This window comes from Somniosus microcephalus, chromosome 14 (genome assembly GCF_052327205.1).
Source record: "Somniosus microcephalus isolate GS21.2 chromosome 14, FLI_Smic_1.0, whole genome shotgun sequence".
In the NCBI taxonomy this organism is placed as follows: domain Eukaryota; kingdom Metazoa; phylum Chordata; class Chondrichthyes; order Squaliformes; family Somniosidae; genus Somniosus; species Somniosus microcephalus.
In genome coordinates this window covers 75,604,077-75,617,720 of record NC_141000.1, presented here as the reverse complement: position 1 = coordinate 75,617,720, position 13,644 = coordinate 75,604,077, and the positions used below count along the sequence as shown (strand labels likewise).

The 13,644-nt window shown below is 44.0% G+C and overlaps 1 protein-coding gene across 2 annotated transcripts in view; it reads right to left on the bottom strand.

The window, feature by feature from the left end:
* Nucleotides 1-804: 804 nt before the first annotated feature.
* Nucleotides 805-13,644, bottom strand: part of atg3 (autophagy related 3) — a 76,106-nt gene continuing 63,266 nt past the window's right edge. For both annotated transcript variants that reach the window (XM_086006705.1, XM_086006706.1), the window contains 4 exons: nucleotides 10,970-11,125; nucleotides 10,593-10,720; nucleotides 4,677-4,745; nucleotides 805-1,285 (listed from right to left, as the gene is read on the bottom strand). In XM_086006705.1, the coding sequence (XP_085862831.1) occupies nucleotides 1,204-1,285; nucleotides 4,677-4,745; nucleotides 10,593-10,720; nucleotides 10,970-11,125 (435 nt within the window). In that variant the 3' untranslated portion in view covers nucleotides 805-1,203. The remainder of the gene's footprint in view (nucleotides 1,286-4,676; nucleotides 4,746-10,592; nucleotides 10,721-10,969; nucleotides 11,126-13,644) is intronic.

The window sequence follows — 13,644 nt, the reverse complement described above, 5'->3', positions numbered from 1 at the left end:
AACTTACCCTTTTTCAATTTATCTCAAACAGTCCACAATATGATGCATTTAAAATCTGAAAAAAATTAAGCAATTCAAGTATTGCTGGTAAAATGTTAAGTATTATCACATATTGACAATCAATGAAAGAAAGACTTGCATTTATATAGCGCCTTTCATGATCTCAGGATGTCCCAAAGCGCTTTACAGCCAATGAAGTACTGTTTGAAGTGTAGTTACTGTTGTAATGTAGAAAACGTGGCAGCCAATCTGCGCACAGCAAGCTCCCACAAACAGCAATGTGATAATGACCAGATAATCTGTTTTAGTGATGTTGATTGATAAATACCTGCTCTTCTTCGAAATAGTTCCAGGAGATCTTTTACATCCACCTGAGGGGGCAGACGGGCCTCAGTTTAACATCTCATCCAAAAGTCGGCACTCCCGACAGTGCAGCACTCCCCCAAGTACTGCACTGGAGTGTCAGCCTAGATTTTTGTGCTCAAGTCCCTGGAGTGGGATTTGAACCCATGACTCAGAGACGAGAGTGCTACCCACTGAGCCCTGGCTGAAAATGGAACAATTTAACAGGATAAGCATCGGCTCATAGTGGCAGAGGAATACATTTATAGACCTCCCACAGTTTCTTGTTCTAAATTTAGTCTGCCATGCTTGCTTGTGTAATGCCAATTATGTTCACTCACTATTTTCCAGTTAAATGCCAAAGATGAACTAACTGTCTGTTACCCAAACATGCACAAGACTTAACAGTTTCATCTGCTGCAAATCCATTTGCATGAAAGACAAAACATTTTTAAGAAAAGCTTTGTCAGACTTTTTAGTTTATTTGTATACTGCAAATATAAACAGGTTTAATAGAAGTAAACACATCTTATTTTCAAAAAGCAATGAAATATGAATTAGAGAGTCTGTATTTGCTTTAGTTGTTTGCTCAAAAGTAGAACAGTGGAGCACAAAATGCAGAGTTCATGGAAAAAAAAGAAAAGAAAAATAAGTCTGGTAATTGAATTCAGCTTCTTCGTATGTATAAGCAGACAAGTTCTCGACAATCTCATTACAGAACTTCTGTGAAAAGGAACTGAACCTGAACAAGCAATGGTCAGAATTAAGTTGAGTGAATTTTTAGCTACAATTGAAGGGCAGCAGCATTTTGTCAACCCAGAACATATTCTGAGAATGTTTCGATTGTGTAAACTTTTGGAGTTACATGGTGAAGTGTCTTGTGTAATCATACTCGATTGTTGGAATGACTGCTTGAACAAATTTCAAAAAAATAAGAAGGTACCTGAAAACCAATAGGTTAAGGAAACATCACTAAAAAGCAATACAATTAATAATTGAACAACTGCTTCTTTTGTTTTAGATGCAAATAAATACTTTAGCGTTACAAGTCTGAATACTTTCGTGCCCTCAGAAGGGCATCTAGAAATCCTTAATGACTGAAGAGGTTAATAATTAGAAACACACTATGGCCCAGAATTTGCGGTCAGTGGCGAAGCAAAGTCGTTCGCTGCTGGCCCTGAAGTAAGCTTAGCACAAAGATCTCACGATCTCTGTCGAGAATTTTGGGTATTCCAACGCGTAACTGAAATCAACGGAAGTTCATGGGGATTCCCAGCGAAGAACTGCTGTGATATCAACAAGCTGTCCAAGCAGCCAATCAAAACGCAGAATTCTCACAGACAGCAAACCAGGAAGTGGGTAAGCTCCTAAAATTCTAACTTTTTAAAAATGTAGAGCAAAGCAAATATTGGGGCTCTTGCATGGGGAAAAGGCAAACTTGAATAAAGATGAAGAAACTTTAAAAAAAAAAATCAATTTAAAGTTTCTTAAAATGTTTTAAAAATTAAAATGTATAAATTTGACACTGCACAAAATTAAAATTAGTTTTTCAGGGACATAACCTTTGTTTAGCAGTCAATACGCCATTAAAACCCAAGTTACACCTAATCCCTTTGGGTCTACCTTTTAGTGGGGTACTTAACAGCGTAATTACCATGGAAGAGCCGAAGTTTGTGTCAGTTTCCATGATTTGAGAGATTTCACCGATTGCCGGCTCTGTTGGGGGGCGGGGGAAGGGGAACAGCGCAGCCTGTGGAGGTGCAGTGAATGACAGACCGCAACTTAAGGATTTCCGCATTAGACTGCGCATGCGCCAAATCCTGAAGTTGCGGTAAGTTTCAAAGGCAAAATGACTGCGAGCGCTGCCAGTTCGCCATCATCAGGACTGCAAGTTCCAGGCCATCATGTTAAGTGATCGATCTTGTGGCTGCTTCAAACGATCTTACAGCCATAGGGCAGTAGGAACTGAAGATAGAAGTAAAATAGAAACCAGATTAAAGGGGGAACTATGCATTGCCACATAATCCGGGGGGGGGGGGAGGGGCGTGCATCAGGAACGTGGCTTCTGGAGAACTCCCAGAGGGATTTTAGCTATCTCACCCTCTTTTCCTTCTGACTGAAGTCAGACCCTCACACACTATACATGATAAAAAAAAAATGTTTGCTTTCAGCAGTTACTCATCTGTCTCTGCTTACTCTTGTCCTTCTCAGATCCTGAAACTCTAGCGGGCACTGCATGACTGGAGGAAGAGGACAACATCCCTCCAGAAGATACGTCACTCAACCTTACCCAAGCAAACACTAGCTCAGAGACTGGTATCCCGCACAGTTTAAAGGCTAGAGTACAGGTCTGCACTGGGAAATTCACAGAAGACAAGTGCGCAGGAGCAAGTTAATAGGACGGCCCAGGAAGCACGTCGCTGGAGGGCGACCTCGCATTCTAGCCCTGCTGCAGAGGGCAGAGATGAAGACCTCGAGGACCCAGCCAACAGAAGAGAACAGTTAGCTATACCACACTGACTTCTAAGTGCACTGGGCAGCCTGGCTATGAGCTTCCGCCCAATGGCAGAGAGCATGCAAGAGTCCAACTCCAGATTGTGTGGGGTCTTCGCATCCAGATCATGCAGTCAACCATGGATCAAGTGGTCAGCTCTATAATATGAGACTGCTGTTAACTTTGGACAATGGAATAGGATGGCAGCAAAGGGAATTTAGGAGCTAGACCATTATACTCTCTGCTAACCTTGCTTCCCTTTAGCAAGTGATCATTAACCAGACAAACTGCTGCTGTGGGATCAAGCTCTATGTATTCTTTGTATCCCCCCCACCCCAAAATCAGGTAGACTGCTACAGATATTCTATTCCCCCCCCCCCACTGATATTCCTGGATATAATTTCCCTATATTAGCATCTACTCCTGTCCTTCATGGGTCTTAATTATAAGCCAGGAGGAGCTGGCATACCCGGGCATGGATTATTGCTTCCAGCATCATTGCCAACCATCCATTTTTCACGGAGTCGTCTTTTCTAACCCCATGTAACATGGTACAGGTAGACTATCCTTTATCCGAAAACCTTGGGACCAGCTGTGTTTTGGTTTTCGGAATTCAGAAGGTTTTCATCTCCGTATCTGACAACAAACACTGTTGCTTAGCAACAGCTTGTAAACACTCGGGCCCTGCCTTGGAAGCGTCTCTGAAGCTGTTGCTAAGCTACAGAGACTCTTTCCACAGCCTGACTGTTTAAAAAAATGCTAGGGGAAGAAAAAAAATGCTAGGGGAAGAAAAAAAACCTAACAAAACGGCTGCTGATTTCTGCCGTTAGATCAAGGTTTCCAGCTCCCCCTGCTCCATATCTGAATTCCTTGACTTAGCAGGGGTCTGGGGCTTGACTGCCGCCGCCAGTTGTGGGAAAGCCGGATATCGGCTGACTCCTACACTAAGCTGGCCCGCAAATCAGGTCGGGGGGGGAGGGGGAAGAAAAGACTATCGGACGGGCCGCTGTATTGTTGGGTTCACTCTCCCGGTACCTCCTTCACACTGCCTGGCTCGGCCTGCAATCTCCTACCCAGGAGGGAACTCTGTGACCCTCTGCACTGCTCACAGGGAAAGGCAGAGCTCCCGGGCCACATGTCGTGCGCACGACTTACGCTCCATGAAAAACTTTCGGTTTTTTTAGAGGTTTTCGGAAGTGCGGATAAAGGATCGTCTACCTGTAGTCTGGAAAAAAAGCTGATTTCAGGTTGGCTGAGGTTACCCATAATCCCTGTGGCTCACCTCTTCTGTACATGCACTGAAACATTGAGGTGAGCCACAGTGGATTAGCAGACAACTTCAGCAAGCCTGAAATTGGCTGTTTTACAGGCCCTTCGTCAAGGGTAGCTAGAACCAGGGGTCACAGTCTCAGAATAAGGGGTCGGTCATTTAAGGCTGAGATGAAGAGAAATGTCTTCACTCAGAGTGGTGAATCTTTGGAATTCTCTACCCCAGAGGGCTGTGGAGGCTCAGTTGTTGAGTATATTCAACACAGAAATCGATAGATTTTTGAATATTAAGGGAGTCAAGGGATATGGGGATAATGCAGGAAAGTGGAGATGAGGTAGAAGATCAGCCATGATCTTATTGAATGGCGGAGCAGGCTCGAAGGGCCAAATGGCCTACTCCTGCTCCTATTTCTTATGTTCTTAGAAGTTCACACCAGTGAGAAAAGCAACTGGTTGGAGACTGTGTGTTAAAGACACTAGGATAAATGTAATTTGTTACTAGAAAAGGAAAAAGATGAAAATCTAAGCTTCCATTAACATTTTGGCTCAGGTTGTTAACCTCCAAGGATACATGTGTACACCGAGTTCACCTCCGCCTTCTGCAACTGTTTCAATTATTTTTTTCATCACCTCCGCGTGTCTGTAACACAAAAAGTTAGTTACTTTTAAACTGCTGTTTACAAATACTCGTGGAGCACGACGGAAAAGAGAGTAAATCTGCCACTTACACATGAAAATCTAGACCCTGGCCGCAAACTGGACAAGAATGGGTAACACATCAGGAGGATATACTTAGAAGGTATAGCAAAGCTAAGAAAGGAGTTGGGAGTGGCAATGTTAATAAGAGGGAATAATTGCTGCAGAGAGTGTTGATGTAAACCAGAAAGGCACACAGAGCCAATATGGTTAGGTCTAAAGTTAAAAAAAAAGGGCTTGTTACATTAGTTAGGGGCATATTACAGACCTCCAAATTGTGAAACAGAAAAGGAAGAGAAAATCTGAAGTCAGATTAGAAAGATGAGCAGGAATAAAAAAATATTGTCCTGGGAGATTTTAATTATCCACTTATCGATTGAGACAGAGGAGTAAATGATGAAAAGGGGGGAATACAAGTCCTAAAATGTATACAGAACTTCTTCTTCAAGCAGTATGTTAACATGCCTACAATGGCACAGACATTGCTCGATCTGGTTATGAATAATGAAACAGATCTTGTAGCTGAGGTAAATGTAGGTGAGCACCTTGGGAGTAGTGACCACAAAATGACATAATAGGAAAAACTAAAACACCAGATTATATTAGAGCATATTTTAGGAAGATGAGAAGCACAGTAGCTGCTGTGAGGTAGAAGGAGAGATTGGCACACAGGACTGTAAAGCAACAGTGGGATTTTTTTATTTTCAAAAAGGTACAGAATAAGTATATTCCATTAAAAATGAAACTACGACTAGCTTTAGGATGTCATAGATATATAAAGAGCTTAACCAATTAAAATTGAATAAGGCAGCCTAGAAGAATAATAATGTTGGAAAAAAATAAGAGGTTAAGAGCAAGATAAGGAAAGCAAAGAGGGAGTATGAGGAAAAATATTCCAAAAAAAATCAAAGAAACAGTAAAGTAGTTTACAAGTACATCAGTAAAAAAGAATTGTTAAAAGCAAGGTGGGACCCCTGCAAGGTGAGAATTGCCAAATTTGTAGGTGATGATCAAATAGTGGAGTAATTTAGTAAGTACTTTGCATTGGTCTTCAATAAAGAGGATATGGGAAAGGAGGTGAATTCTGAAGTGGCTGAGAGCAAAATATGATCATGGGTAAAAGGGAAATTTTAAGCTAAGTTTAGTTCAGCTAAAGAAAGCCAGGGCCCACTGGACGTATCCTAGGATCCCGATGGAAATGAGGAAGGAAATTAGAGCCCCAAGAAATTATATTTCACCACTCTATTGAGTGTGGATGGGTGCCAGAAGACTGGAGAGTATCCAATGTAGTATGCATTGTTAAAAAGGGAGACAGAGCTAATTTGGATAATTACAGGCCAGTTACCTTAACATCTGTGGGAGGGAACATTTTTAGGCCTAGAAATTCACTGGCAGCCTCGCCAGGGCGCCGGAAGTGGCGCCCCAGAAGTAGTCACGGCCGCCCGCCGCAAATTCAGTTTGCGCGCCCCAGAGGGAAGCGCGGCGCTACTCGAGGCGCCCCGCATCCCTCTTGGGGTGCTGCAACTGAAGTTCGCAGCGCAACGTGCCGCAGTGCCACACGCTGCGGCACGGCGCACTGCGGTACTGCAGGCCTTCCTCCCCTTCTTAAAGGGGAGGGGCCTGCTGCAGCGCGCTCAAAGAGCGCGAGTGCCGGCAAAAGAGCCCGGCACCAAGGAGAAGTGCCGGGCCCTTGGGACACAGCCGGCACTCCGCAGGGGGGGGGGGGGCTCAGGAGGCCGGGGACGGCGGCGCGGAGAGGTGCTGGCAGGCGACCAGCAAAAAAAAATGGCCGCCCCACACCTCAGCGCCTCTACCGCCGCAGGTAGGCCCCCCTGAACCGGTCGCAAAGCAGGGGGTGCTACCAAATTTCGCGATCGGGGTGGTAGTGGGGCGCTGCACACACCGATGATGTCACCGGTAGTGGCGCAGCGCTAACGGCTAGCGCCGCCATTAGCGTCCCGCTAAATTTAGCAGGAGGTGTGGCCAGTGGCGCAAAACCCACTAAGTGCCCTCTTTGGGTGCTAACGGGTGGCGCAGCCCACTGAATTTCTAGGCCTTAGAGTTTTTAAGGGTGAAATTACCACCGAGCTAAATAAAATGAAAATAGTTAGAAGTAGCCATCTTGAAATCTTTGAGGAGGTAGAGGGGAGATGTGTAGTGTACATGGACTTTAGGAAAGCCTTTGACAAGATATCACATTAGAGAAGATTAAAGGATCTAGAATTAGGAGGAGGATAGCAAATTGGATTAAATATTGGTAAGAGAAGAGAAAAAACAGAGTTGGAGTTAAGCCAGTTTTTCCAGAGTGGTTGGAAGTGGGAAGCGGTGTCCCATAGCATTTAGTTCTGAGGGCCTTTCTGTTCAATGTGTATATCAATGATTTGGATATAAGCCTACAGGTGGTGCTGTCAAAATTTGCAGACAATACCAAAATAGGAAGTATAGTTAATTCCTTAGAATACCGTAAAAAGCTGCAAAGGGATATTGATAAGGTGGGGAATGGGCTAGAATGTGGCTGATGGAATTCAATACAAGTGTGAGGTGATCCATTTTGGTAAAAGAACAGCAACACTAATTATACTCTGAATGGAAGTAGGCTCAGTGCTGTGGAAGAGCAGAGGGATTTGGGGGGGGGACAGGTTCACAGGACATTAAAAGGTAGCGTCTCAGGTTGATAAAGCTGTAAAAAAAGAGCAAATGGAATTCTAGGTTTATCACAAGAGCTTTAGAATATAAAAGCCAAGAGGTAATGAACCTATATAAAACCTTAATAAGGCCTCAGTTAGAATAATGTGTGCAGTATTGGGATTCATAATAGAGGAAGTATATTGAGGTATTAGAGAGGTTACAGCACAGACTCACCAGGGTGCTGTCTGGGATGAGAAAATACAAATATGAAGACAGACTTGAAAAATGTGGTCATTTTTGTTAGAATGCAGATAATGGGGTGATAATGATAGAAATGTATAAAGTTATCAAAGGATGGACAGCACAGATAGAAGCAGGCTGTTTCCAGTAGTTGAGGGGTCAAGAATGAGAGGTCATAGATACAAGGTTAAATGCAAGAGACTTAGAACAAAGGACTGGAGTAAAAGCAATGCACCATCCTCATTGGCCATAAATCAAACGATGTGCCAGTGATCACGTATGTCTTACAAAATACACTATTTACTGTAAACTACTACTTCCGGTCATATGGTTACGAACCAAAGATAAGGAACCAGTTGTAATCTGCACAAAACTAACAGAAAGAAGGTTGTGCAATCACAGTAAAGCAGTTGAAATAGTCAGAATGACAGTGAGAAAAATACAGAATGGTACCTTACACTGCGTATAGTTTGGAAATAACGTAATCTTAAAACACAAAAAATTATATTTGAACGAGCCTAGTTTGGAATTAAAACATATTAAGGTATACATTTATTAAATATTTTGGGATTAGCTCCTTAGATGTTATGGTATTTGTGGCTTTTTGTGTGCATTAATTTCACCAAAAATTCACAATTTATTATAGCTTATGTGAAATTGCATAAATGAATGTGAGAATTATTGGATTATAATCAGAAAAACAGCTTCTAAAAAATTGAGAGTATATTTGGAAACTATTTTGTTAAACTTTGACCATTTCATTCCATTATTTCAATAAACTTAACAAAAAATTCCATTTTATTATGGAGACTTTGACCTTGAGATTAACACGCCCACAATGGGCGAGTGGGGGTCAGGGGGGTAAACCATAAAATGCACAAAACGTGACTCTAACCCGCCGCGTACGCGCCCGTTGCCATTTTTACGCGACGGGTTTTGTGGTGTCCGAGTGTCCCGTTGTGGAGAGATGGGACACTTCATTAGCATATTTAAATCAGGCTCCCACAGTGCAATTGGGAGCCAGATTTATAATTCACTGCTGCTGCACGGGTTTTCCAGGGGTCGGGTTACTTGGCAGTGAAAGGGAGGTGGGAGCTGCCGGCTCCACAAGGTAAGTGCCTTTTTCAGCACTCCTTGTGGGCCAGGAGGAGCAGCAGTGCTTCCCCCCATGCCCCTCAAGGAAGTCTTCAGCCTCCCCCACCGCTGATCGCAGCCTCTCCCCCCCCCCCCGCCCCCCAACCGCGATGTCCGACTTCCCCCTCCCCTTGCGATGGCTAGCCTTTCCCCCCCTCCCAATTGCCAGGGACCGTCCACAAAGGTCCCCAGCTGTGGCCTCCTGCCCGCTGGCTAGGGTGTCAATTTAGCTGGCTGTCAGGCAGGAAGCAGATCCAAAAAATGGTCCGGTCTTTAGATTCAGCAGGACATCCACGTTCCCGGCCTTGCTGGGGTCTTTGGCCATTTTCGGCCTCCCCGCATCCTCATAAATTTCGGGGCCTTTAGCTCTGTGAGAAGGTAACTAATGTTGGAGATTTTGTGACTTTTAAAAAGATATACTGACTAATCTGTGAATAAACCTGGTCGGCGCAAAAGCTTGTCCTTTTGCAAGAGACAGAAATCTCCTATTTTGAAAGTTACTATATAATGCAACTTGTAATGAAATGTGTTTGGCTTGCCTGTATTCGTTTTGCACTCATGTATATTACCCTCCCCCACACGGTGTATAGTTTCACTTCCTCTTTCCTGACTAACCTGGAATGTTCCAGGTCTTGGCTCTTGGCTCCACCCCTGACTTCTCTTACATAAAGATCCCAGGATCTTTATGACTCATTCCTGCGAGCCAGTCAGTGTGTTGAGATGTTAGCTCTGATCTTAGTGATTAAAAGCCAACTTGTTAAAGTTTATAACTTCTAGTTTTGTGGTTATTGAAGGCACATCACAACTATATATCGTTAGCTTTTTTAGCCCATTATAATCTACTCTCTGACTTGGTACAGTCCTGAAACAATGGCCTTCAAACCCATAAGTACCTGGAAAAGAAATTATTTCATTCAAAGAAACTATCCCTTTGAATGAAGTATGTTTTAATAATCTATCCCACTATCTGTTGATATCAAGTCTCAAACTCTCAAAGGATTTCAGGATTTCCACTTTGCCAGAAATGGCGAGGAGTTTCCTTAGTCGCTGAAGTACTGTGGCAGGGAACCTAGGAGGGTTCAGTTTCTTCCTGGCTTTGCCGTTTCTTAACAATCCAGCATGACAGCTTCACTTGAAAACTCTCAGGAAGATCCGAGTCAAGTAACCAGACATCCCTATGGAACAAGAGGAGTGGCACAAGAGTGCATCCCCACCTCAAGTGGATCAACAGCACACCCTTCATGTAGATTCAAACTCAACTGGGCAACATCTGACTGTGCCTGAGCCTCAAAGTGTTAAACGATGTGTAGTCAGGAAAATCCACAGATGTAAGCAGTTCCAATGAGATATTACACTAGATCAGGGTACATCCATAACTAACATCACTTGGCATTGAATTCATCAAAAATGTGTTGAAAAATATGAATATCAAAGTATATCCTCAACGTTATCCTTGTTTCACATTTACGAAAGCCCAAGTGTTTACTTGCTACCAATTGTAAATCAGATGCTTGATAAATGAATATAGAAATTTCAATAAACATATTTTCCAAACTACATGCAATGGGAGCTTTAGAAATTACTTTTCATCCCAAATTCTTTGACAATAGATAATTTAGATTGAGTATTTACTTTTCACCATGAATAATTCAGGATAACATATTATTCAAGACCAGCAGATATTTTAAAAATTATCCATGAGCATTTTACTATTTCATTTTAACAAACATCTATGAATCCTTAATTCTCAGTTTAATTTTACACTTTTGAAAATTAAAAAAAAGTGTACCTGCATGGATGAACAGAACACATTGAAGGTGGAGGCAAGTGAGGATGATTTTCAATTGTCACTGTTTTCTTGACATGGTCCTGGCTAATGTCTTCATACATCTCTTCAACAGTCAGTGGGTGTCGTTGCTGAAAATAGGAGGATGCCAGAATAAAATAATTACTAAACCTAAGGTTTAATATGGTTTTAAATACATTAATCTTCACTTCTAGAAAATTTATACCACATTAAAAGAGCAAAATTTGGTGTATGCCTCACTTCAGTCATACCCTCTGTAACAAAATCAATAATGTTCAATGAAATAAAGCTCACAGAAAGGTTTGTGAAATATTGTGCATCCTACGTAACAATGCTTTAAAAAATAACTATTTATTTACCTCATCATAACCAAACAACCAAAGTCTTGGTGTCTGATAATACTTGTCATAAGTAATGTACAGATCATAGGTTCTAGTCTGAAGAATCCCATCTTCTCCAGCAACATCTGCTTTAGGCTTGTTCGCTTCTACTATTTTACTAGTATCCAAGGTTGCCTAGAGTAAAACATAATTCAAAAAATATACATAATTCAAAAAATACACATCAGGTTTCAACTATCCCATACCCGAATCCAAATATCATTTTGATTCTAGCATTTAAGTAAAATCTGCCTTTCTCTCTCTTTCCATTTAAATTCTATTCTCCTAACTTTAGAGTCGTGTGCCATTCCCTAGCAGAGAAAGCAGGCCTCTACTGCTAGGAGATAAACTAAGTGGCTAGGACAATCTGTACTCTGATTTTCGCTTTGTAGGAGGAAAAATACCTGAACACCAGAAGTTACTGCCTGGGAACCATACAGACCAGAGGTTAGATTATCTGATTGAGCATTAGTCAGGTCGTTATTAGCGGCCTTTAGTATCCTGACCCTGCTTGTTTATTTGTGGGTTCAGCTTCATTTAAAAAGTGTGGGTAAGCTCCTGTCTTCTAGTAGGCCTGGTGACGGAAACTCGCTTAAGTTAGGGTGACCATATTTTCTAAACCGAATCCGGGGACACAAAGGGCTGGATTTTGTCATTGGGGGCGTGTCAGGTGGTTGGCGTGTCAGGACCCCGCCTCCGATGTGAGGCGGGACAAATGAGCGATTTTGCCCTAATTGGGCACTTGATTTCCAGCGTGTGGGAACCTCTGATCCAATGAGTATTTTGATGCTGAAACTCGCCTCCGATGACGTCATCTATGCAGCTGCATTTAAGGCCTGCAAGCAGCCTTGGTTCTTTTTCAGCCTTTCAACTTTAGCATCATACTTCTGAGGAATTCCTACTGCAACCATGTCCAGCACCAGACCAAAGTGTGCACTCCGATTCAATGAGAACTCCCTCCAAGCTCTGGTGGAGGGAGCAAGGGCAAATAAGGAAGTGCTGTTTCCTTCAAGGAGGAAAAAGCCTCCACAACAGACCAAAGCTGTGTGGCTGCAAGTGGCACAGGAGGTGAATGCCATTTCAATGTGCAGCATAACCTGGCTGCAGTGCCGAAAGAGGTTTCATGACCTTCTCCGCACAGGAAAAGTGAGTATTCCATCCCCATGACCCTCAAGCTGATCCCCATCGCCTCTCATCACCAGCACTCTGCATTGTCAACCTCCTCCTCCACATCCCACTTGACCCTTACATCTCTGTATCCTTAACTATTCTGTCTCTCTGTATGTTCACATTCATTTAACTATTCAACTATGCAGCCCTCACACTCCCCATCACTGTGATGCAATGGCAACAACTTACAACACACAGGGAGGGCCCTTGGTCTTGGCATCTCATGCCATCTTTGTGTCCTTCTAAGCATCTATGCTATGGATTCTCTACACTCACTCCTTCATTCTCACTCAAACTCCACTTGTGTCCCTCATTGCAGGAAAAGAGAGCCCACAATATGAGGGAGAGGACGAGGATAGGAGGAGGGCCACCCTCAATAGCCCAGCTCACCACTGCAGAGGAGACGGCCCTGGAGATCGTGGAGTGGAGGATGATGCGCAAGTGGGGGACGGACAGACGGGCGCATCAGAGCAAGATGGTGACAGAATAGTTTTTCATCTCTCATTAACATTGCACGAGTGACTGATATTGATTCTGATGCGCTAACAGATTGACTTATGATCATCTGCAAAATCAATGTGCATGCAACATTTATCTCACATGTCTCTTTCCTTTACTCCCCCACAGGACCAGCGACAGCTCTCCTCCCCACTGTCCAGGAGGAACAGCCCGAGCCCTCAGAGGAAGCTGCAACCTCGGAGGGCGCAGCGTCAGCAGAATTAAGTGCACCCAGCACCAGCGCAGACACACTCACCTCGGTGGGACCTTCGGGAGAAAGAGTAGTGTTGTCACCTGGTGTATCACAAGTGAGCATCAGCAGATGGTGGAGACAGGGACAGCAGTGGAGAGTCCTCGTCGGAGTGCGCAGGACTCTCCCAGCTCGGCTCCGCTGCATGTCGACCCTGTGCCTCCGGGTCCATCCAGAAGGAGAGCGGTGCTGGAACTCCAGGAACAGGTGCAGGAGTCTCTGGCAGGTTTTGTCTCCAGGGTCGCTGCGAGTGTAGGTGTCGGTTACCTGCATGATGCAAGTGTGTGCAGCCGCCTGGGAGACGCCGCTGATGTCTGCTGTTGATCCCTGGAATGAGCCTGAAGCAAAAAAGTTGAGTGCGGTGGTGACTTTGAAGGCCACTGGTAAGAGGTGTCCACCTGCTCCTCTGGGCTCCAGGTCTTGCTGCAGCATTGCGCAGATGTCACCCCACTACCTCTCGCGAAAGTCTGAGCCTCCTTTGGCACTGCTGCTCAGTCATGTTGAGGTAGTTCATCCTCTGTCTGTAAACCCTGTTTTGGGGGTATCTCCTGCGGCGCCGTGCTTCCATGCGCTGGCGCCTTCTGGCCTGAGCAGCTTCAGGTGGGTGAACAGCAGCTTGGCGCTCCTGTTGTTGCTCCTGCAGTTGGTGCTGCTGTTGTTCATGGTTCTGCTGCTGCCGCGGCTGGTCTTCATCCGGATCTGATGTCCAGGAGGAAAGGAAATAAATGGTTCCCAT